Source organism: Camelus ferus, chromosome 20 (genome assembly GCF_009834535.1).
Source record: "Camelus ferus isolate YT-003-E chromosome 20, BCGSAC_Cfer_1.0, whole genome shotgun sequence".
Taxonomy (NCBI): Eukaryota; Metazoa; Chordata; class Mammalia; order Artiodactyla; family Camelidae; genus Camelus; species Camelus ferus.
The window spans coordinates 31662299-31687924 of record NC_045715.1 but is presented as its reverse complement, the minus strand read 5'-3'; the positions used below and the strand labels follow the sequence as shown (position 1 = coordinate 31687924).

At 42.8% G+C, this 25626-nt stretch overlaps 1 protein-coding gene across 2 annotated transcripts in view; it reads left to right on the top strand.

Moving 5' to 3' along the window:
- The window catches only part of LOC102520068 (24-hydroxycholesterol 7-alpha-hydroxylase), a 91767-nt gene that overhangs the window by 45231 nt on the left and 20910 nt on the right, over window positions 1-25626 (top strand). Inside the window, exons 11-15 of one of the 2 annotated variants that reach the window (XM_006190722.3) lie at window positions 8689-8776; window positions 11766-13632; window positions 18925-19025; window positions 20756-20967; window positions 22857-23035. In XM_006190722.3, coding sequence (XP_006190784.2) covers window positions 8689-8776; window positions 11766-11837 — 160 coding nt within the window. In that variant the 3' untranslated portion in view covers window positions 11838-13632; window positions 18925-19025; window positions 20756-20967; window positions 22857-23035. The remainder of the gene's footprint in view (window positions 1-8688; window positions 8777-11765; window positions 13633-18924; window positions 19026-20755; window positions 20968-22856; window positions 23036-25626) is intronic. The other variant, XM_014564364.2, reaches the window with a different exon arrangement.

The following is a 25626-nucleotide window of genomic DNA, read 5'->3' as shown; positions in this document are numbered from 1 at the left end:
GCCCCTCTCACAAGTGAACACAGAAGGTTTTGCTGAATTTAGCAAATAAGTACTCAGTGCTGCCATCAGCTGCCAACCAGAAAGCAGAATGGAAGGACTGGAATTCCTCCTCTGAACGATGGGTGTTTGGAAAATATATTTGGAAGAGGAACGCCTCGCTAGGCACTTCTCTGTAGCCGGGAAGCTCCTGGGTACACGCAAGAAGGGGACTATTCCCAGTAAATCTAGGGCTGGAGAAGTCTAGTGGTTTTGCAGAAAGACAAACAGGAGAAAGCGGCAGGAACTACTGGACTTCGTCAGCCATGGTAGCATGCAAAATGAAGGGTCTTATTAGAGTGGACGTGCCCCTCTTAAACGGTGAATGCAGATGGAGGAACAGGACGGGAGGGGGTTTCCAGCGCTGAGCAGGTGTCTCTCAGAGCTGATGGTCTTAGCAGACAGGGATGTGCTTGCGATACCCACCCCCTGGAATGCGCATCAAAGCCAACAGCCCTGATTCTCCTATCTCTGCCAGAGGATCCTGGCTGGCTGTGTCACTGGGCTAACTGATATGGGTTAAATTCCAGTATAAAACAATAGCCCTGATCTTTGGCAAGATTACCACCCCCCCCACCCCACCCCCGCCAACAAAGGCATGTTTGGATAAGAAGAGGGTGTAATAAGAGGAAGGCTGCAGTCCTTGAGAAATGGAAATGAAGCACGGATTCCTCGGGAATGGAAATTGTGATTTCTACTTTTTTGGGTGTGTTTGGTTTCTTCATGTATCCTAGGGCAGTACTCAATCGACCACAAAGGCATGGACTTGTCTTGAATCACTAATAAAAATCACATCGCTGTTGGAAAATTAATTCAAGCATAGGTCCAGCTGATGGTAGGTTAGTAGTATTCAACCTAACAAAGATCTTTTGAGCACCTAGTATTGATATGATTATTCTTTCATTCAATAAATATTTATCAGGTGGATACTGTCTGTCAGGGTAAAGTTCTAGGAGTGACCTTGGAAAACCAAATAATGGATGAAGTACCTTCCCTCAAGGAGCTATAGTCTAACTCAAGACACCTTGATAGACACCGGGGAACCCCAAAGACTCATAGCCTTCTGGAATTGCTTATGATGGAGCTGGAGAGATGAGACGTAGCAGCATGAAAGACAAGCCCTACTTCACAGCGTAAGACGGCACTTGAGAAATGCCAGGTGATCCATGTACATCATAGGAATTCAGAGGAGGGGGCGTTAGAGAAGGCTTAATGGACTAGATGAGAACAATCAATAAACAGCACAGAGGAAAGCATCCCTTTTTGAATGGCAGTGGTATCAAACGTTGAAGCGAGAAAAAAATTCAGTGCTCATAGGAATGTCATGGACCTAAATGTCCATTGATAGCAAGGCAGCTCTATATTGGGGGTTTGTGAAGCTCTGAGTACAGTTGTTTTTGTATGTTTATATTAAAGATCATGTAATTTTAATAACTGTGCCTTATTCAGTAAAATATCTTGGTGCAATCTTGTGTTTGAGAAGGGCTGTAACTAGCTTTCCCCTTTTATACTTAGAAATAGCCGCTGGCTTCAGAGGAGCACGCACACTCAGGTTCCCGTGGATTCATGAGAAGTTGCAAGTTGAGTTTATTCTGAGGAATGTGTTACATAAACACGCGCATCCCCTCAACTCTGGTTGATCAATGGAACTGAAGGGACTGGATTTGCTTATATAACCATTTCCTAACAGGCTCACTATGACACGCACACATCCTGGAGGGCAGATGCAGAGGGGCGAGGGTGGGAGGGGTGGATGTGGTTAACTTGAGGATTGAAAGAGGCTGCCAGATCCTTTATTAACTTCTAGCCATGCTTCCCTCTTCTTTCTGCTTTCCTGAGGGGCAGTGACTCACTCAAAGGAGCACGGAAGCCATGGACGAAATTGCAGTCATTACTTCCCCGGCCATTTCATTCTGACACTTCATTATGAGGCTAAGATTTAAGTCTGTCAGGAACAGAAGCAGCAATTCAAGAGTGATTTTTTTGGATACTTAGGCCAAATTGCATCTAAAATAAAACATGTTCCTCTGTGCTCCGAAAATTCCAGAGAAGACCTTCTTTTCCTTTGATTTACAAAATAGATGGCTGGCCCTGCTGTGGCGCACAGAGTTCCCGCGCAGGTTTTCTATCAGTGCAGGAAACAAAGGGCGCTTTGGGCTGGGAGTCTCCCCACTGCTTTTTTTCTTTTCCATGGGTTTTCTCCCCTCATTGAACTAAGTTACTGCTTTTTAATCAGTTTGGTCTCTCTGTTGTTCTGAAAGTTTTAGTTCCTAGGAAAAGAGGACTGGAATTAAAACTGGGCTATGTCACAGTATTGCCTGTCGGTTATCATCCCCCCGTCACCCAGTGTCTTCTCCTTTGCTAACAGCCCTCATGTTCATCTGGAGACCCCTGGGATGGCGGAGTGCTGATTCCATCCCCCTCTCTGTAGGAGAGGAGGTCCTGTGTGGTCCCTGAGCCAGTCCTCACGTCCCATCCCCATGCTCCTTCCTCCCTTCCCATGCAGATTGATTTCGGTGTTGGCTTGTGTTTTAAGCAGTACAGTTGACTACCAAGTGAAAGTTTCTGTTGAGACTTCTGGGTCCGAAATGATCAGTCCCTGTAGGATGTGAATAAAGAAGCACTTGGGCCCAGAAACCATTGGCAGCTATTTTGAGACGATAAACGCCAGATGAAGCTGGTACCGTTGAGCAGAGCTGCAGAGGCGGACTGGCTTCTTGGTACCCTCACTGAGCGGTCGGAGTGATCTCTGCCTGAGGCTCTGGGTTTTTTAGGCATATGAGGCAATACATTCCCTTCAGTACAGAAACCAGTGGATTTTCTGTCACGTGCAACCAAAAGCATCCTAAGTAATCTCTAATTTCCTTCAAAGCCAAAGTTTCCTTTCAAGATTTATCGAACTCCATGAAATAGTGTATTAACATATTCTAACCACATCAGTGAATAGCTTTCTAAATAACGTGTGCTTTGTAAAGGGGTTGAGTTTCATTTACTCTGGGTATATCACAAAAGAAAACAAAAACAAACGTCACTTCTTAAATCTTTCCTGAAGGCCAGGAATTTAAGATCCACCACGAGATTGTTTCTGTTTGGTGAGAAGTTCATCTTACTGAAGCCAGTGGTATTCCTCTGCCCTTTTCTTGAATAAGAAGGTTTAGAAAGAGGCACCCGATTGCTAGCTCACAGCTCATACATGCAGGAGTCTTTCTTCTGGGAGGACCACCATTAAAATAATCCTGGTTCCAGCTCTGAAAACCAGTGCCCTCAGAGACGACTTCGCTAGAATCCAGTTCTTGTCTTCCCAGTGAGACAGAAAACAGTATCTCAAGTCGAGAAGCCCCCAGGACCTCCAGACCTTTCCCCTTCGCTTTGTCTCTGTCTTTCTCTCCTTTTCTCCACCTTCTTCTAAATATCTCATCCTCTTTTCTTCTGTTTTTTCACGCATTTTCTTTCTTTCTTTCTCTTCCAGTCTACCCTGATCATCTTCTTCTCTTCCCATTTTATTCTGAATTTGTTTCCCTTATTTAATATCATCATCCACCTGCTCACCCTACCTGGATTTTGCCCGCACCATCACTCCCAATCAAAAGTTTGGTACCCCAGCCGTAATGTTTCCTGCACAGCTGAGGTGTTCTTGGTAATTTTAATTTTGTGTGCTAAAACCAAAAGGTTTGATAAACTACATCTTTTGACATATTTTTTTCCCTTTCTGCTTTATCAAGTTCCTCTAGATCAGTGATTCTAAAATATGGCCCCCAGACCACCAGTAATAACGTTACATGGAAACTCGTACAAAACGCCAGTCTGGGGGCCCTTCCCCAGACCTACTGAGTCAGAAAGTCTGGGAGCGGGCCCAGTGATCTCTGAACAAGCCCTCTGTGCTCTAGGTGGTTTTGCCTCCTGTCACCAGATTGTCTTTCTTTTCCTATAAGATTTCTTAACGGGCTGAGGTAGTGGGACAGGTCCTTCCCCTTTAACTTAAACAGCCACGCTTCAATGAAGGATGCCTGGGGAAGTGTGTCTGTGTGCCACCTTCTCTGGATTCCAGGGCAAGATCGTGCTATTTTCATAAGCTGCAGCTGATAGCGACTCGGAATATACTTCAGAGCCCCTGCTCCTGGCAGCAGCGGCGTTTTCCAGCCCATGCTGGCGCTGCCCGCTATGACTTCTAGTAGAAGAGGAGAGAGAGAGATGTTCCTTTAAAAAGTGAAGGAGGGATTCAGTCTCAAAATCAAGGCATCTAAAACTGAAATTGTTACTTACCCCGAGTCCTAGCATCCCTGTGGTACTCTCTGCTTCTCTTCCCTGTATCACTGATCTCCTAGACACCTGGCTTTAAGTCACCTTTTTTTTTTTTTAATTGAAGTATAGTTGGTTTACAATGTTGTGTTAGTTTCTGTGTACAGCATGGTGATTCAGTTATACATATATATATATATATATTCTTTTTCATTATAGGTTATTACAAGACATTGAATGTAGTTCCCTGTGCTGTATATTAGGACCTTGTTGTTTATGTATTTTATTAAGAGTTACTCTTTATCTCTCCCGCGTTTTGGTCTGCTGTGTGCACTCCCACCTCCTAAACCGGGTCATCATGACCTCCCCTTCCCCCCCAGGCGCTGTTATCTCTACTATCAACCCATCTTACTGACCACGTGCAGACGAATTGTCCTTGAACAATTGTCTCTAATTGACACTTTCTTGTTAAGACTTTGGCACCGCTGCCTGCAGGCCAAACTCATCAGCCTGGGACTCCAGACTCTCCAAAATCTGACACAAATACATCTTTCTGAACATCTGACCACGCCCTCCCAAGAGGGTCTGCCCCCAGACCACCATGTCCGTGCTGCATCCGTCCCTCCCCTCTCTCTTGCTCTCGGCTGGGTCTGGAATGCCCTGAGCAACGCATCTCCTTATCTGAAGTCTGTTCCTCCATCAGGGTCTGGCTCAAGTGTCACCTCCACGTAGAGCTGATCACTCCAGGTCATAGTGTTCGCTCCAGACTCCTCATCTCCACCGCCCTTTTGTTTCCACCATTATCTTACGTCCTTACCTTTCCCACTTCTTCACATGCTTTACCATCAGCAGGAGGTAAAGTCCAGATTTTGTTGGACTTTGTATTCTCAGCATCCATGTGGCACTCCTTGGACGTTTATTTATAAATGGGAAAAACATGCAAGTACTCAGAATTTAAGGAATATTCAACATGTTTGTATTTCAGTGAGCTTTATTTGTAGACACATAATGTTGTTCTTGTAAGTGTAAAAAAAAAATGTCATAAATAATATGCCTCATTATTTTCACTGTTTTGACATTAGAAGTATTAAGGAAACATTCCTAACACGAACACAGCTCAGCCTGCTTCTGAGGAGCTTCTGTAAAAGTGCAGATGCTTGAGGCTCATTTTCTTTGCACAATGAGCTTTTAGTGTCACAGATGTGTGCACGTCTGTCCCTGGCATTTTAGACATCAAACAAAATTCAGTAACATGGTAAAGGCTTGAAACCACAATTTTTTTTTTTCTTACCATTGCAAAAAGATTAACTTTATTTAGTGAATAATTGAAGTTATTCTGCTAGAATATCCAAATATTTGAATTTGGAGAATATAAGAACTATTATTTTTGTGCATAAAATACTTATTTTCCCATGGTCCAGGAGAAAAATATTTCAGTTGAACCCGTCCCAGAAAATCCCCTTTTCCTGTTTACTCCCCTACGTAGGGCTGTGCTTGTCTCCTCTGCAAAACAGCCCCAGGACAATCATCCTCCTTTGGTTTTAGCCTCAGCAGTTCCCGTCCCCAGAGGAGCTGGTATCACTCCAGGATCCCTCTCTTTCCCTACATCAGCGCACTTCTCAAAGTCTGAGTATGGGGTAACCTTGGCGGCTTTCAGCAGGACCGTCCATGGTTTTCCCTGGGGCCTGAGCTTTTCAAATAGCCCGTGATGGACACACCGTGTCCAGTTCCCTTCAGATATATTCAAATGTTTTTTTCTTCAGATTCTCTACAGAATGGTTGACTGCCATTTCCACATCTCTCCCTAGTTTTAGGATTCATTATGGCATGTAGGTAGTTGCTTAGAAAAACAAATTCTCAAAGCTTGCTGTTAAGCTTGTTAAGGTGTGTCCAGAGTAGCATTTAATTTACGATAATACAATCCCACTACTAAGGCAGCACTCTTTTCAAGGCCTCTACCCAGTGGTCCGTGTGTTGCAAGCTCTTCCCACTCTTGCTCATGGGAACAGACTTCCATGTCTCGGGTGAGCCCTGGGCACCATTCCGCTCATTGCTCGGTAGCTTTCTTTTTCATCTTTCTTCTTTGTCTCAGTAGTTTTCTCTCACACCTGCAGAGATCGGTACTTGGCCAGATACTCAGTGAGACCCCTGAGCAGCTCTCTCTCTCTCTGCTCCTCTTCCCTGCAAATCCTAGGCTATTTGACTTGCCTGAACACTGATCTCTGTCTCCCTAACTTAGTGAGACTGTCAGGTCTGTGCAGGGGTTCCTCTCCTTGCACAGTGGCCTGGAAACCGTCACGGGCAGAAAGCTGGGGCAGCAGGAGGGCTCACCCCACTTCTTTCCTTTCTCTTGGGGATTTTCATCCGATAACTGCATCTTGCCCAGTTTTGGAGTTACTTAGGACAGAAGAATAACATGAACTTCTGTTACTCTATCATGGACATTCTCATTTGTTAGAAGTTTGACGAAAACTTAGTCGTGAGAAATTCTGAACCTGCAAATTAGCAAATTTTTTTTTTTTTTTGGAATTGCTGCTTAATTTAAGCTGAATCAGTAAACGTTGGGTTGTTCTGTTTCATAGACCTTGACGCACTCAAGGGATGGGATCAATTATCTTTAGCATTTACAGGCATGTAGGGTTAAATTTACATCACAAGTGATTAACTGAAATAAAGTAGGTTGTAGGAATAAGGGTGTTAGTTGAGGGATATTAAAAGTGCCATAGGAACGGAGAAAAGGATGGAAAAGAAAGGAAATTGAATCTGCCTTATGGAAGCCATCACCTTCCAACATCTCTTCATTTACTCAATCAACATTATTAGGCACCAGAGGAGCACTGTGCGCTGTGCTAGGGCCCACCGGTACAATCCCAGAGAGAGATGGCCAGCAAGCAATCACAATTCACTGCCATAGATGCTGTGGCTGAAAAGTGCACAGGGAGCCACGGGATGGAGAGGAAGGGTACCTCAGCCCAGAAGCAAGCAGGAGATCGGGGAATGCATCCAGAGGAGACTGAGCCTCGGGGGAAGGGAAGGGCTTGCAGCAGAGAGCGTCACCACTCAGGGAATGTCAAGTGTACAGTGTGGCAAGAGCATGGGTTTCAAGGAGGAGCTATGGGGGAGAGGAGGCTGGAGAGATGGGTAGGGGGCAGGTCTTCAAGGGCTGGCTGTGGTCTCCTGTGGCATTTAGAAGGAAATGAGACGTATTGACAACTGGGATGTGTGTGTGTGTGTGTTTGTGTGTGTGTGTGTGTGTGTATCTGTGTCTGTGTGTGTAAAATGAGGAAACAGTGATCAATTTCTGTTTTAGAAAGTTCATTCTAGCGGTAGAATGAAGGATAAACTGGAGAAAAGTGACACGGGAAGCAGGGAAGCCAATCTGGAAGCCCAGGTGATTCAGAAATCCAGGACGTAAATGATGAAGACCTCACTGGGGACGTAGTGGAGGGACTGGAGATAAGGGATAAGGAGAGGGACTGGGGAACCGTTTTGCCTGGGAGGGTGCCAGAGAGGACTGGGTCCTGATGATGTTCAGTCTTCTGATGTTGTGCTCATTAAGGGCCATTCCCCCTAAAGTGATTTGCCTTCCCTGAGGAGAGCTCAAGGAAAAGTAGCAGAATTTCATTTACAGTTTTCTCAGTTTTTAAATTTCTATTTATATGTGTCTTACAAAGTAGATGATAAACTAATACAGCCATATGCATATACAATTTACAAATAAAGGAGTATCAATATATTGTAGGGTATGCATTTTATTTTATTATCAGAGGTGTATGATCAAAAAATCTGGAGGCTGAGTGAGGGATTACAAAAGGAAAACTAAATTCGGTAGTTGTGGGGAATTTGTGGTGCCTGTAGAACATTTAGGCAGTAATTTCCAGTGGTCAGTAAGGGTCTTGATCAGAGAGGAGTGTCCAGTGGAACTTTCTGTGACCAGGGAAATGTTCTAAATACGTACTGTTCAGTACGGTGGCTACTAGCCACATAAGGCCACTGAGCACTTGAGATATGGTTAAGTGCAACTGAGGGACTGAATTTTAAAATTTTGATTAATTTTAATTTATTTAAATTTAAGTAGTCACATGTAGCTAATGGTGACCACACTGGAAAGCTCAGATCTAAAACTTACAGGGAAGACCTGGGCTCTCATTCACTAAGTTCTCCCACTGGCTGGGATTTTACATACATTTTAAAGCAATTGAATCATCCCAACCATCCAATGAAGTGGACGGTATCATAAAAGAAAAGAGTCAGTTCTTCCTTACTCCGTCCTTTCATTAGTAAATGTTTACACCACAGAGAAGAGCACATGTGCTCTGAAATACTTGTCAATTTAAAGATACTCTTTATTGGTAGATAATTATGCATCTTTCACAACCAAGCACCGATTTTATTTATTTATTTTTCTTTCAGGTGGCTTGCTCTGTTAAAGATTCAAATATGCATTATTTTAATGTTTTATTATTATGACTGTAGTCTTCTAGATCCACTGCCAAAACAGGTAAGTGTTTTCAGAGTTTTGAACGGTGTCACTTTTAAATTTGGTATAAACTCTAACCCCTTGGCTTTAATTTCTGGGGATGAGCTGGCTGACCTCCTCACTTAGGCTCATCTTAACAGATGCTCTGCATTGAAGCAGACAGAGAAGATGCGCTCTTAATTCCACGTCTGCTCCATGTGCCCCATTATCACAAGACCAAGACATCTTAGTAGTGTTTCCACTACTCCGTGTTAGGAGTTCCTCCATGAATTTACCAGTTTTAACCCTTTTCCCTGGATAAAATAAATACGGCCTTGAGGTTGGGCCTGTTTCCCTAGAAGGCATGTCTGGGTTCCAAAAGTGAACCATGAGCTTAGGAGGAAAGTTATAGCCCTTGGTCCATTTGGAAAGCCATGGCTTAGAAGAAAATTAACCCAGCAGTAGAAACAGTGAACAGAAATCAAAAGGCTATGACCTTTTCCAACCTCTGACCATTGAATATTCCAGTCATTTAACTCCTCTGTTTCTGTAGTTCTGCTCTCCTAGACCAGTGGCTCTCAAACTGGTGTGAGCATCCAAATCACCTGGGACGGGGGTGCCTGTTGGAACACGGAACACTGAGCCCCACCTGTACAGTTCCTGATGAGCAGGTCTGGGGAGGGGCTGGAGAATTTGTACTCCTGGCAAGTTCTGGGTGCTGCTGGTGCAGCCCACTCTGAGGACCACTGTCCTAGGAATGAGAAAAAGTTCCATTTAATTCCAAATGTTTGGAAGTCCCTTTGAAAACTCTGGATAAAAGGCTATTTAGACTGAGGGTGAAGCTCAGAAATTAAGCATTGTAATCTCAGGGCTATTCACACAGCATTTTGTGCTGGGATTTGCTCTTGATATAATAAGGGCAATGTGTGGACGGATAAATAAAACTCTTGGGTGATATTTCAGTAGAAATTCTGTAAGTGCCTAAGCGACACAGAAAATATTATTTCACAGATATGTGCATTTCAGCACTTTGCCTTGATTTCTTTTGCACTCCTATTTCGAGTACAAGTAACAGTGATAAAAAGCTCTCAAAATCCTACGATGAAAGGGAAATCAAAACCCCCTTCACAAAGGTTTTCTGCCGAATACAGTTTAGTTGGCAAAAATGAAGATCAGAGCCAGGATTTACAGGCACCAAATACTAGTTTCTGGTCTACTGAGGTAGCGTCACAATTTTGCCCAGAACTGACTCAGTATCTAACGATATTTTATCCAGCAAGAAGACACGGGAAGGCCTTTTCACATTAGAAGGATGTCATTTGTCAAAACCACGTGATACCTAGCTCTGGCAATCAGTCGTTTTGACCCAGTCCTTGGGCAGGATTTTTCCAATACCATTTTCTTAACTAAGAATTCTTTTAGTTGTAGGTGTACTATTATACATGATATATTATATGTATTGTATGTTTATTTGTATTTATATATTATGCTTTCCTTATATACATCCTGTTTCTCTTTTGACACCACTAAGAACATTTTTTAAAGAAACGTTACCTCAGTTTGTAAAAAGGTCAAGTCTGAGAGAACTCTCATCTCCAAGGGTATTTCCTTTCACAGTTCTTGTTTTAGAAAGATCAATTAAAGTTATTTAATTATTGGACTTATTTTACCAAGCTGTGGAAGGAGGGGATCAAAAAATGCAGGAAATGACCTTCCAATTAGCCAACTCTTGTAGGATGTGGGAGGGGGGCGGGTTGCCACGGCAGGTTCCAGACACCCCTTCGTCAAGTCCAGGGAGCTCACCAGCCTGGGAACCAGCTCCCCCAAAGGAATTTACTTGCCACAATAGCAAAAATCAAATGCTAGCATCCCTGATTTTACTTTGGTAACAGCCTGGTGTTTTATTTTACCTCAAGCGGTCTTAAGAAATTAATCTTAATTCTCTCTCAATAAGAACCAAACAATAAGGAAACGTTACAGAGCTTCCCAGGATCTGTGGCTGGTCAGTCGTGTCCAGATGCTGGCCGTGGGGACTGTTCCCATTTTGAGCATTCATAAGACCAGCTTCCATTCTCTCACAAAAGCAAGCACATCTTTTGCCAAATAAAAAACTCAGTGGGGTTTTATTTGGTTGGTTGGTTTTGTTCTGCTTTACCCTTTGGGGGAAGGGCATGGATTCTTAGAAAGTCTCACCATACCGGTGGATCCCCCTTCTGGAAAAACACACACTTCTTCTTAGACACAGAGTTGTGGATGCAATTTCAGAGTCCATGGGGCTCTGTGACTCATTCTGTCGACCAGCTAAGAGTCCGCTTGCTAAGGAGCCCATCCTGTGCCCTGTGCATTCAAATCAATGACAATAAACTGACTGTCTAAATCAGATCACCCTCCTCCTTCCTCAGCCATCTTCCTCCAACCCTCAAGGTTGACAACACAGGTTGCTTTTCTTACTCAAGCTTCTACGCTTCAACAACCTCTTTGTATTATTTGCAATAAACTGAACTCCCCTTGCACCACCCCCCCACATTTATTCCTTATTTATAACTAGGACATAGCGGGACATATCAGAACATTTGGAACCCACAAAATATCCTTTTGGAAAATTATGACCTTAGGGACACTGTGACAGTGGTTCACACCACCAGCACCATGTCGTTTCATGAGCATTTGTCACAAGTGACATCGATGTCTCACTCAGTGATTATAAATGAGGTGTCACAGTTTGGGGGCCAGAAATGTAGGAGGAGCCTTATTTATGGCATCCTCTTTACCCAGGTGAAGTGAAGGGTGGGTGGCACGTGAACCTGTGAAGAGGTTGCTATTGGAATAAGGGATTTGCCTCCTTTTCTGTCCCTTGGATGGAAGGCTAAAATTGATACTTGCCATTGAGAACTCATCAGGCAAAAACTTCCAGTCTTCCCAACGTGAACTCTGTACCATTTTAGGAACAATTACACTGAGTAAACCATAGGTCCAAACTGTTGGCATAGGTCCCTTAACTTCTATATTCCTTGTGCATTTCTGCTTTTAGAGTTCTCTCCATTTGGTGGGTGTCCAGCAACCGGAAGGACAATGCCGAATTGAGTTCAAGCAAAGAAAATGACCTTGGCTGGGCCTAAGGAGGGCCAGGGCCTTCTGGAGGAGTGGCTGCCCCTCATCCACTAGCCTGGCAGCTCCCAGACCTGAGTTCAACTAAAACATGTCACTTCCTTTTATTGTAGGATTTAGATCAAGACAGTGTGCAGATGGGATGTGTGTTTGGTATCTCAAGAGTGGACCAGGAATCTGACATGACTCTCACTGATCCAGAGACCCCAATGCAAGGTTTATAGAAAATGTTTAAATGATCAAAAAAGAGGCATTTCTTAAGAAACTGGAATTTGGTTTCATGCATAGCCGTACCAAAAGTTTAAACAGAATATCATTTGAGTGGAAGTCTTAGTATGTTAAATTCCCTGTGAAGGCAACATACTTAAACTTCTATTTTGAAAAAGGCTCAAAGTCTTAGACTCTAAAAATCATTAAATAATGATTTCTGGAAAATTGCTGTTTTTCTTAATATGATTCTTAACTGGCAATTCGAATTCTTAAGCACTGCTAATCTAATTTTTTTATTAAACAAGTCTAATGCTAAAAGTACAGATAAGATGAAAGCTTTCTAAGACCTGGGAGGCCAGGGGTCTTGTCTTACACTCACTTCTACACCCAGCTCTGCCTAGGACAGAGGCCTCTCTCATAGGGCGTAGTCCACACCCCTATGTTGATTGATGTATTGATTTGCATCTTAATCAAGGTGAAAGCACTCTTCTGACTCCAAGTGTTTGTAATTGTAGTTTGAGATAGTATTTTTCCTAATATATAGAACCTCAAATAAAATGATGCGTCAAGGCACATTTCAATCTATTACTTAAGACTTATACCTGAAATACTTACTGTGACACCCAGAAAAGAAACCCTGTCATGTTCAGGGGAACCATATGACACATAACGGTGTGACGGGTGATGTCATGATTTGTCTTCTAACAGTCAATGCAGTGCTCCTCGCCTCCTTGATTTCACAATACGGAAGCTTTGGGGCACATCTTGTCCTCAGGATTATTCGCTCCCCTGTGCTAGAATTATCCCGGGGGGCTGGTAATGATTGCGTAGTCATCTGTTTCCTACCAATGAGCAGAGGAGTCCCTAGGAGAAAATAAAGTGCTTTGCTGTGTATTAACTCATTGGGACTAAATTAGAGATTCTGAAGCTTGGCTGGTAAGTAGCTCACAGCTAGCTTACAGGCTCAGCGGTCTGGAGACTGAAGGGGCTGACGACAGCAGTTTAAAATCCACAGCAGATCTGAGAACTTGCAGACCACGACCTGGCAGGTGCTTCTAAATACAGCAGGTGTGTTCTCAGGTAAGGTGTGTCCTCCCGAACAGCTGAGGCCTGCCCTGAAATACTGTATTTGCAGATAAGAGACACTTCAGCTGAAATGGCTGGTACTCAGGGCTGGTGTTCATCTCATTATGATTGCCTGGTAAAGGATGAGGGTTAGCTGACAGGTTTATGCACTTTTGAAAAACAGTGCAGACACAGGAGATCTGCTGACCTTTGAAATAAAGAATGGTAAGAGGAGCATACCTGGAGGTCCCTGAATCTTTTTATTTCCCTACCCTGGGGTTTTATATGATGTATATTAATATACATATTCATACACAAACATAAGTGTATATATAAAATGTATATATAAAAATACATATATTGGCACATATTTATACGTGTTAACTTGAGTTTTCTGGAAAGCAGAGCCTGAGACAGACCTGTGTGCAGTGCAGATAGTTTATTGGAGATGTGCTCCCGGGCGGCAGAAGTCAGGGACCGAAAAGAATGCGCCGCATCAGAGTTACGTTACCAAGGTAGGTGTCCTAGCACTGAGGGACCCCGTGAGGCATATGCACCACCTCCCAGAATTGCCCACCTGAAGGATAAGAGGTGGGAGCAGTTATCCAGCGGCTTCTGTTCTCCACCGATTGACGATTACCACCCCCCCACCCTGCCCCCGAGCATGTGACCCCTGCACTTCCCAGCTGTGCGTGTGTGTGGACTGAGCAGGGTTTTGTGGCATCAGAGAAGCTCTAGATGAATCTGACCTTGCGCTGAATTGTTCGCTGCAGCTGAACTCAGAGTTAGGCTGAGGGACGTGACACAGGGCACCGGAGTCATCAGATACACTCCTCGCCCCGCACCACTCAAACCCGCTCGGGCTCCACATCAAGTCAGATCCATCACCAGATCTTCAAAGTGCTACACTCTGTTAAAGTCCTAAGTTCAACGACGAGTTTTAGGAAGCTGTAGTCCTCAGGGCTGCAACGGGATTAGAGTAGAATTAGGGGTGTTATCTGGTGCCTGGAAGAAAGGACAAGTGCCCTTCATCACCAGTGTTTCAAGTCTGCCTTGGGTGCCATTGCTGTCCTCCGAAGTCTCATGACCTCCTGCGGTTTCCGTGCCTCGCCCAGCATGGAGCCTGTGTCCCCTCTGCCTGGACTGCCGTGGTCTCAGATCTCCATCGGGCTCTAGTCTCCAGGGCTCAGCCATCTCCCCCGTCGCCAGCCTAGCCGAGGCTCTTTCTGGTTAGGGAGAACCTCTCGCTCCCTGCTTCTCCAGGCTTCACTGTGGTGTCCGTGAAACTCAGTTCTACTTGTTCTTAAAGAGTTGGCCTTGACGGCTGAGAAACCTCACAACCTAGCTAAGTTTTCAGGACAGAAATGACTTAAGTTTAAAAATTCTCTGGGAAGTGATGAGAAACAGTAGCAAAGGAAAGAACAGACTAGTTAAATCGCTGTACTAGAGCATTCTGAAGGTTTATATGTACTTTGATATAATGATACCATGAGTGAAAGATAACAGATATGTTAATGCTATTCATAATGACAATAATGAACACTGAGTGATGCTTTGTATTTGGCAGGATGTAAGCACTTTCCCTGCTTTACCATTCTTCTTTTCAAGAAGAACAAACAAGAAGCACACTCAGTAAGGAAATATTGATTTTGGTCCTCAGTGCCAAGAAATGCGACAAACTAATTCATAAAATGAGCATCCTGAACTTGTTTACGAGACTTTATGGAGGCTGTTGGCTAAGACAGCACGGGTGCTTGTCTCAGAGTTGCTTACATGGGTGAAAATGGGGAAGAGTGGCTTTATTTTTCAGTTCACTTACCAGTCAAAAGAAATGGAGGCCAAGTTCTCACTGAAGGAAAAGAGCTTGCACGGCAGTGTCTTTTTCTTTGCCACCCTCAACAGAGATCATCCGCTGTCCTGTTGAGAAAGCCCAGAATAAAGAAGGGAGGGCCTTCCTGGACTGAAGAGTGGGGCTCAGAAGGAAAAAACTCTAAACTGAGTCCAAGCTGCACAGCTGAGTCATCCCTCGTTGGCCCCGTTTTTCCCTAGCGACACTAGAAGCCTGGCCCAGATGCCAGAAGCCGTAAGACCCTCCACATGCCTCACGTCCTCTGATTGCTGTGCACACACGGCTGTGCAAGAAATAATGCATTAGGAGGCGCCCATTAAAGGCAGAATTCGTGGAGCAAAGATGTCCCAGCTATAGGCCTTTTGGCATCTTTTTTTTTTTTTAACATTTTTTATTGATTTATAATCATTTTACAATGTTGTGTCAAATTCCAGTGTTCAGCACCATTTTTCAGTCATTCATGGACATATACACACTCATTGTCACATTTTTTTCTCTGTGAGTTATCATAACATTTTGTATATATTTCCCTGTGCTATACAGTGTAATCTTGTTTATCTATTCTACAATTTTGAAATCCCAGTCTATCCCTTCCCACCCTCCACCCCCCTGGTAACCACAAGTCTGTAGTCTCTGTCTGTGAGTCTATTTCTGTCTTGTATTTACGCTTTGTTTTTGTTTGTTTGTTTGTTTTTGTTTTTGTTTTTTAGATTCCACATGTAAGCGATCTCATATGGTATTTTTCTTTCTCTTTCTGGCTTACTTCACTTAGAATGACATTCTCCAGGAGCATCCATGTTGCTGCAAATGGCATTATGTTGTTGGTTTTTATGGCTGAGTAGTATTCCGTTGTATAAATATACCACATCTTCTTTATCCGGTCACCTGTTGATGGACATTTAGGCTGTTTCCATGTTTTGGCTATTGTAAATAGTGCTGCTATGAATATTGGGGTGCAGGTGTCATCCTGAAGTAGATTTCCTTCTGGATACAAGCCCAGGAGTGGGATTCCTGGGTCATATGGTAAGTCTATTCCTAGTCTTTTGAGGAATCTCCACACTGTTTTCCATAGTGGCTGCACCAAACTGCATTCCCACCAGCAGAGTAGGAGGGTTCCCCTTTCTCCACAGCCTCTCCAGCATTTGTCATTTGTGGATTTTTGAATGACGGCCATTCTGACTGGTGTGAGGTGATACCTCATTGTAGTTTTGATTTGCATTTCTCTGATAATTAGTGATATTGAGCATTTTTTCATGTGCTTTTTGATCATTTGTATGTCTTCCTTGGAGAATTGCTTGTTTAGGTCTTCTGCCCATTTTTGGATTGGGTTGTTAATTTTTTTCTTACTGAGTTGTATGAGCTGCTTATATATTCTGGAGATCAAGCCTTTGTCGGTTTCACTTGCAAAAATTTTCTCCCATTCCGTAGGTTTTCTTCTTGTTTTACTTCTGGTTTCCTTTGCTGTGCAGAAGCTTGTAAGTTTCATTAGGTCCCATTTGTTTATTCTTGCTTTTATTTCTTCTAGGAGAAAATTTTTTAAATGGATGTCAGATAATGTTTTGCCTATGTTTTCCTCTAGGAGGTTTATTGTATCTTGTCTTATGTTTAAGTCTTTAATCCATTTTGAGTTGATTTTTGTATATGGTGTAAGGGAGTGTTCTAGCTTCATTGTTTTATATGCTGCTGTCCAGTTTTCCCAACACCATTTGCTGAAGAGGCTGTCTTTATTCCATTGCATATTCTTGCCTCCTTTGTCGAAGATGAGTTGACCAAAAGTTTGTGGGTTCATTTCTGGGCTCTCTATTCTGTTCCATTGGTCTATATGTCTGTTTTGGTACCAATACCATGCTGTCTTGATGACTGTAGCTCTATAGTATTGTCTGAAGTCTGGGAGAGTTATTCCTCCAGCCTCTTTCTTTCTCTTCAGTAATGCTTTGGCAATTCTAGGTCTTTGATGGTTCCATATAAATTTTATTATGATTTGTTCTAGTTCTGTGAAATATGTCCTGGGTAATTTGATAGGGATTGCATTAAATCTGTAGATTGCCTTGGGCAGTGTGACCATTTTAACAATATTGATTCTTCCAATCCAAGAGCATGGAATATCTTTCCATTTTTTAAAGTCTTCTTTAATTTCCTTCATCAATGGTTTATAGTTTTCTGTGTATAATTCTTTCACCTCCTTGGTTAGATTTATTCCCAGATATTTGATTACTTTGGGTGCTATTTTAAAGGGGATTGTTTCTTACTTTCTTCTTCTGTTGATTTATCGTTAGTGTAAAGAAATGCAACTGATTTTTGAACGTTAATTTTGTAACCTCTGCATCTTTTGTCATGGAGGGGATGGAGGACAAGGTAGCCCAGAGCAGGGAAAAGAACACTGACCCTGGACTCAGACCTCTCCATCCCGGTGCTGGCTCCTGCATTCACGAGCACCCTTACTACCTGACCTCTCTCTCGGCCAGCTTCCTAGCCTATAGAACAGGGGTCATAACAACAGCTACCTCCCTCGAGTGTTCTGGACGAGTCCCCCTTTGAACTCCGAGGCAGCAGTGACGAAAGACATGTCTGCACGAACTTCCCAGCCCCCGCGCTTCAGTTTTCACCACAGCTCTCAGCACTGTCAGACCTAGGAAATTCCTAGCTGTCATTTTTGGGGAAACCCAATTGTGTTTTTTCTCCGTAAGCACTGCCACTCTGCCTTGCCTGTCACAGGTGTCCTGACTCTTCCTTGCAGTTTTAGGCAAACAAGGCTCAGATCTGAGCCCCACGGACATCGTGCTCTCCTTGGCCAGCTTGCTGTGAACCACTTCAGTTCTTTTCTGACTTAAATTCTCAAGGTTTCTCTCTCCCCTACTCTCTCTGGTGCAAGAGGCCACAGTGGATCCTGGAACTGCCTTTTCCATGAAAATGCTCTTCGGAGGGGAGGTAAAAACCAGAACCCAACAGACAAGACAGAAAAGCTTATCTAGCCCCCCAGTTGCATTTTCAGCATTCTTTTCCCACGTAGTGTGAATTTGTCATCCAGCCAAAAGGAAAAACAAGTACAAAATAAAATAAAGCTAAGGCCGGATCCTCCAGAGGTCAGGGTCTGAAGCATAAACGGACTAAGCTTCACAAAAGTGTTTCCAGCTGAGCCCTTAAGCCATGGTCCAATTTGAAAGATACTACATGTTGAGATTTTGCTGAGCTTTTTCAATGTCTTTCAAGGGGGTGTCATGGAAAGCCACACTACTTTTGAGGATATTCATCCATTCATCCATCCATTCGCTCATTTATTCATCACCAAAAATGAATCAAGAGAGTGGCAGGCACTGAGCACAAAAGAGAAAAAAGAAGGAAAGTGAATCACACCCTGCTCTCAAGAGTGTCCCTGTTAGGAGTGGAAGGAGACTGTCTCCGTCCCCAGAGCCCTTCTGACATGTTGTATTTTGTGCAATCCTGTGACATAGGTACTCACATTATCTTCATTTTTCAAAAGAGGAAACTGAGGCATGGAAGGGTTGAGGAACTTCGCTAAGTCACACAGGGAGTAGGTGGTGAGCCAGGACTCAGCCCAGGATCTGTGCTGTTCAGTTTGTTGGAGCTGCCTCTTCTGTCTGTAGTCACTGTCAAGTGACTTTACCCCGAAGGAGTGAGTCACAGAGATATTTCAGATATTATGTTGAAGTCTTTCAAATCCTCACACCTCTGAGCACTAACTAGGCAATCATCTCTTCCAGTAATTTATAAGCCCACATATATCTGAGACTTTTAAAATATCACGGAGCAATGCTGTCTACCAGGAGGATGGTTTAGTGCCTTTTTAGTTCTTTCTTTAAAAAATCTATTTTCCCTAAATCTTTTCACACTTCCTATCACTGCCATCATTGGGGGAGTGACACAGAATCGGAGGAAGGAGACTTCAACAGTAATAAGAAGCATTCGTGTTGTCTAGCTTGTTATCTGTGTTTTCAAGATGCTTCCAGTGATTTCCCTCTGCAAATATCAACTGAAGCTCATCCATCATCAGTCCATCAACCCACAGGATCAATTTCCAGACTCCACGTGTGGTGGATGGTAAGTGCCGTAGATGCTGCAGAATTTGTGTAAATTTCCAACAAAACAGCCGCCAGTAGGCAATGACTAGCATTTATAATACTCGATAGTGTAGTTGGGGGTGAGGGAAGTATGTTCAACCATCCACAAATTCTCCCAGGCATTTAGTTTCTATTAAACACTGTTCTTACCCATATATTTCAGCTCACTGTCTGCTTCCCTTTTCCCTAACAGTCATCCATTACCCCCACCACCACCATCACCACACACACACACACACACACACACACACGCACACAGATACAACATATATTACTGGGACTTTCTGGAATATAGGGCATGCATCCGAATCATGAGATTATTTGAATAAATTTAAATGTAGAAAAAAAGATAGAAAATAATAGACCATCATTAGCCTCAGTGAATGCTGAAAAGAGTGCTGCTATCAGCATCCAAGAGTGGCCAAAGAGTTGTGTCACCCCTCAGTGGTGGGCATCTCACCCTGCATCTCCCAGAACCCGGGGGAGGGTCTACTGTCTGAAGCATGCCCGCAGCCCTTTGTAATATTGCCATCCGCATCTCCTTTCCTGCTGGAAAGGCAAAAGTAGAAGCTGCAGACCCCTTTCTGCGTCTCTTTTCCCTTCATGCAAGTGCCACTTTCTTTTCTCTCTGGTTTTCCTTTGCTGAGCCTTTTCCAATCTCCAGTAAGATCTTCAGAAACTTTTTCCCAAAGGATTTCCCTTTCCTCTTGGGAACGCAGCAGCATTGCATTTCCCAGCCTTCCTTGCAGTGACTTAAGTCCTGGCCAGTGGCATGTGGACGAAAGTGGTACATCATTTCTAAGCCTACCAAAAACCTTCCATGAACCACTTTGTTCCCCTCCTCCTTCAGAGTTTCGGTCGATGGCTCTGAGGCCCTCAGGGGTGCATGGATGAAGTCTGGGTCCCTGAATGATGGTGTGGAGAAAGGTGACCTCCTCCCAGCCCGATGCACATTGACCTGTAAAGACAGTACATAATAAACTTTCAGGGTGTTATGCCACTAAAATTTTGGGATTGTTAGTTCCAACAGATAACCAACCCTGCATAATTACACAGAACTTGTGAAACATCATTTAAATGCTGTGCTGTCCTTTGGTTCAGATTTAAGTAAATTCAACATCACTTGAAAATTATTTCTGTTACCATGCCGTGAAGAAAACTAAACTGAGTTTTCTTAGTTTGGAGTGCAAGTACCATAAAATGAAATGGAACAAAATTAATTGAAACTAGTTTATAATTTGATTTAATTTCTATATTTCATCCATCAGTAAATGGAATGTGGTGAAATACCTTTATATATCTCTCAAACTTTTGTGTTCTTTTCATATGGGCCTTCAAGAGCTATGCCCCAAGGAGCTAGCTTTTATAATTCTGAGCTCCTACTTCAGAATGTAGTTTTATATTTAATTCAGCATGTTTGATTGTTGCTAAGCATCCACTTGGTGCAAATTAATAGTAACACAAACACTAGCTTCAAAAGCTGAAAACAGGATGGGATTGGAGCGGGTCATTGGGGGAGACTAGACTAACTTCCCTCTGCTTTGGAAAAACAGAGAGATTTCACCTGTGAACCCCCAGAACAATTTTTTTTTCTTTTTCTTTTCTTCTTTACTAGAGGGTCCTGGTCTAGTAAAGAAGAGAGTACAGGTACAAATTTGTGATGGTTAAGTGCCCAGAGACTCATTGGCTCCTGTCTAATTCTTATGGTAGGAAATAAAAAAGGCTCATTTGTAGAAGAGAAATGCCTGGCAGGCAGAGATGGATGACACATGGATTGAGCTGACCGCAGGTATGGGAGGAGAAGAAATGGCTCGGTGTAGTCTTGCCAGCTACTGGAACCTGCAAACGAAGCCAAGGATCCGTTACTGCAGGAGAGACACTCGTAGGCCAGCTGACAAACCCAAAGACTGAGCAACGGAGAAGTAAGTTCAAGCTTAGCAAAGATATGTGTGATCATGGTACTCGTTTAGAGAGAAAATCAGGCTGGATGTGTTGAGCCCACCCAAGTCCCAAGTTTGGCCCCTCTGCTTTAAACAAATAACAACAAACTACAACAAAAACAAAATATATGGAAATTCATGTTTACAGAATTGGGTAAATTAGTTACTGATAATTTGCATTTTATTAATAATTGCAATGGTTTAAAATATTCCATCCCCAAAGGAAATGCAATGTCCTGTTCAATTTTCAGAAAAACCCAATGCACAAGCAATTCGAAGAGTGAACTGGTGTCTGTTTTACTTACTGTTGGATCCAGAACCAGAATGGTTTTGGACACGTGGTATGTATGCAGTGCATATTTGTTGAATGAGTAAATAAGTGAATGAATGAATGAAACAACTTTCATTTATACCATGTGTACTTGGCACTGAAGTAGCTGCTGGAAGTGTAAATAAGACCCAACTTTCAGGAATCTCAGATTGTAAGTTGGCACGAGCCAACAAGATGACTTCAGACAGTGATTAACTACAATGAGGAAAAATTGATCAGGATTATGTGATAGAAACTGACTCAGTAAATGTGACGAGGGCAAAAAGAGCTTTAAATCAGGTGGTCAGAGAAGTCCCGAGTGATAAGGGAGACCTGGTCATGGGGACGATCTAGATTTGTCCTTGATGATTTCTTCAACAAGCACTGTATGACATTTATTTGACTCAAATTAACAGAGCTCTGCTTAGTTCATTCTGGAAGCATCTGCTTCAACTGTTAGTCAACACAGTTTACAGGCGTAGACATGGCTTTTCTTCCTAGATCTTGCAAAACTTGGAAAATCCTCAGGCTTTGGGCTCTCCGGGGAACTAACTTTGAAGCTGTAGTATTGAGCAATGTTTTTTAAAATATGTCCCCATAGACAGAAGACAGCCATAGAGGCACCCGTCCAACAAAGAGGTCCTGTGGTCAAATATGTTTGTGACCCAGCTTGTGAACGCTGAAGTCTTGGAGGCATCCGAAGGCAGAGTAGCTCACGTGTATTACATATGTCCTGATGTTTTCTCAACTTACTTTTAAATTTTACTTTAAACTTATTTTCTCCTCTCTGTGCACTTGTAAACATCAAAATACAGTTTGGGAAATATTGTTGTAGTGTTAAAGATGAAGCTTTGGCACAAAGGGAAAAGGAGGAAGATGATTCTTGACCCGTAAGCCTTGCAGTTAATTCTAAAATGAGATATTTACACAGACTTATCAGGAACTTAAAATCAGCTCTAGAGATCATCTTTATATATGTCACCCACTTTGACTAAACCTGTTGAACTGATAAGAGACTTACCTATGTTTAGTTTTTTGGCTACTGGAGGTTTTTTTTTTTTAAGTTGTTCTGATGTGAAAGATGGATATATTTGGGGTCCTGCTCTTTTTGCTTCCTAACAGTTAACAGTGTCCCAGCAGATCTGCCTTCGCTTTGGTTTGGTTTAGCACAAGGCAAGCAGTAGAATCCGGCAGAAGCTCCATGAGGTTTTATATGTGCACACCACCCTCAGTTCCATCATTTCATCACGTACTAGAGATGATTTTAGGCAAATTACTCAAGCTCTCAAAGCTTCGCTTTTCTCATCTGATAGCAGGGATAGTAATCGCTCTATCCTGCTCTTTGAAGGAGGAGTCAAGCTGATGTGAAGGCCCTGGAGGTCAGTGTCATCCTAGCCTCCTTCTTGAGGACAGTGTATTCTCCCCCTAAAAGTCTTCAATGCCCCCTGGAGATTCAGTGAGAGAAAACAGAATGTTTGCCGTTCGCTCTCACAGTGATGACTCACAGGGTGCTGATTTACTGAATCAATTAGTGAAGTAAAATTGGTGTCCTATTTTATAGGTGTGAAATGAGCTACTCTGCAGGTGCCGTGTGTGATGGCGACATCCAGAGCCAGGGCTTACCTAGACACCTTCCTGTGCCGTTTCACCCAAACCAAGCTCACGGGAGCCGCTGGCCCATGAAGTAGTCTCTTCTTGGCTCTTTAAAGTGTTCTAAAGATGTAAAAAAAGTCTAAACAGGTAATGGTTGGATTCATCACATCAGCTGTATAATAGTAACTGTGGACTGTCTCTAACTGTCTTCCCCCGGCGCCCCCAGCATCATGGGGCAGAGTCAGCCAGCCTCAGTCTTAGGTGACTGCACTGTTTCCAGTGGACCACACGCAACCAAACGCAACCACAATTCAACTTTGATAAGAACCGATTAAGTTGAGCTCACCATTTTAGAAGACTGTTTAACAAAACATAATTTTAGGGCTTAGAGAATGTCCATGAAGGATTTTTTTTTAAGCCCACTGGTACAGAGCCACTACCATGTCACACAGTGTCTTCAGTTCTCAGGAATTCTCTCATGAGTCACTCCTAATGTTAACCCAAAGTGGAGCTTATGGTATGCTCTCTTGGTCTGATTGTTTAGTTTTAATCTTAATGTTGAATTCAGAGCTGTGGAATTTGGAAGAGGAATCACACTACAGGCATGAAGGAAGGGACACAGTGTATCGTGGGAGCTAGGGGAGTGGGAACATTCCACTGCGTACCATTCTTTCTCCTAGGATGCGTTGCCTCCTGATGGAAAATGGGTATGGTTGCTAAGTGCACCTTGTTGCGTCAGAACACTAGAGGAAAACTAAGTCAGGAGTCTTGGATATAAGAGGCCGGAGACTTGGGGTCCAGGTTTGGCTCTACCACTTTACTACCTTAGGCAAGTCGCTCTCCGAGTTTTATTTCGCTCTTCTGTAAAATGATAATTTCATAGATTATTTCTAAGCTATCTTCCAGTTTTCTGACTCTATCCTAGTCCAAAACCCATAGCCTTTTCTCTCTTTTCTGACTTTTTCAGGACGTTCAGTTATCTCTCTTTTAGGCTGCTTCTTTCCCAGTTAGCTTTCTGTTAAATCTTTAACAAGAAGCCCCCTTATGCTGGGCTCCACAGGATTCCTACTGGGCTGTCAAGAGAGAGATTAGGTAGCGTTTGTGTTGATGGAGGTAGAGCCCCCGTTTCCTGAATCACAGAAGTCATGACGTTGAACCTGGAGTTCTAAGTGTTGATCTTTTTCTGTGTCTGCTGTCTGTACCATATTAGATTCCAGTTCTTGGCAAAAATCAATCATTAATTGGTGACTCATCAATCGAAAAGTGTCTCTTACCACCTTCTGGGACCTGAAAGCTATGTCAGGAATTACTGGAATAGTAAGAAAGTTAAGGGTTTGTCTCTATTATTGAGGTCTTTATACCCCAGGTAGAGTGAACAGGCTTGTGTAAAGTAGTAAATGATAACGCAGGCAAAAAGACAGCACGTGTAACTTTGTGTGGTATTGGAAGTCAGAGCATTAAAAACTCCAAGGGAGTGGGTTTTGTGGGCAAAATAATTTGGTTAATGCTTCATGGGAAAAATGAATGCAAACCTGTAAGGAATAGGAAGAATTAGGATGGAAACGTCAGATACCGTAACAACTGGGGAAAGTCATGAGGAAAAAAAAATCTGCAAAGATGATGGGGTGGGGCACTGGTTTCCCACTATCTCCTCATCCTGTGAACTAAACCTTGCCAAACCGTGGTTCCAAGGACAAAGCACGACCCACTGGGCAAACGTCCAACGGTGAGGAACTTTCCTGAAACAAAAAGGAAAGGGAATTTGCACAGGAATGTGCATTGCTGTCTGAAATACAGTCATTGACTTGATTTTTTACCTAGCCATTGCAATAGTTGCGTTTATCCTAGGGCCTAAGGAATATTCGGATTATGAGAGATCCTGTTGGCTGCCTCTGCTTTGCTAAAGTTAACTCTCTTAGATAATGTACTTTTTTCCTGGTCATGTAGGGGAGGGTCAGAACATTCTTTCAGCATTAGGATGGAAAAGTGGCAGGAGTTAGTTTATCAAGTCCCAAGTCTGTTGAGGAAGGTGCCAGTCATGGGAATTTCTTTCAGCGACATTTAAGATGACCCAGTTCTTCATTTTATGTACAAGAGAGTAAGGCCCAGAAGTTCAGGTGACTTACCCAAGGTCATCACAGCCATTTATATATAAGAATAGTTGGGTTATAATTTTACTATAATGTTTTTTTTTTTCAATGAAAAATGTTGATATTACTTTTCCAATCCCTCTGCCAAAATTGTAATATCCCTTTCTGATCCTGTCCCAAACATGAACCCTTTTTTAACATCTCATGTGTAGCAAAATTTTTATGCCCTTGGACACTAACTTGATGAAAAACTGTACAAGGAATATATATATGTCTTGTGGAAAATTAAAAACTACAGATAAGTATAAAAAGGAAAATTAAAACCATCTGCAATTCTGTCCCTAAGGAAGACCCGGGCTATATATTCCATATGTCTTTCTTATACATTATACACATATTTTAATCTAAAAGTGAGATTTTGCTCTTTTCAACAGTATGCTGTTTTCCTCATTAATATTTGTAAGCAGGTTTTCATGTGACTACATATACTTCTAAGACTCATTCTTGATGCTACATAAAAAAAAAAAAAGAATGGGAGCCATCTATCCCTGGTGAATTGCTTAAACCCATCCCATAAAATGCAAAGTTTCTTAAAAACTACTGACCTTGCTTGAAAAAAATGCACTTGGCCATAGATATGCAGAAATG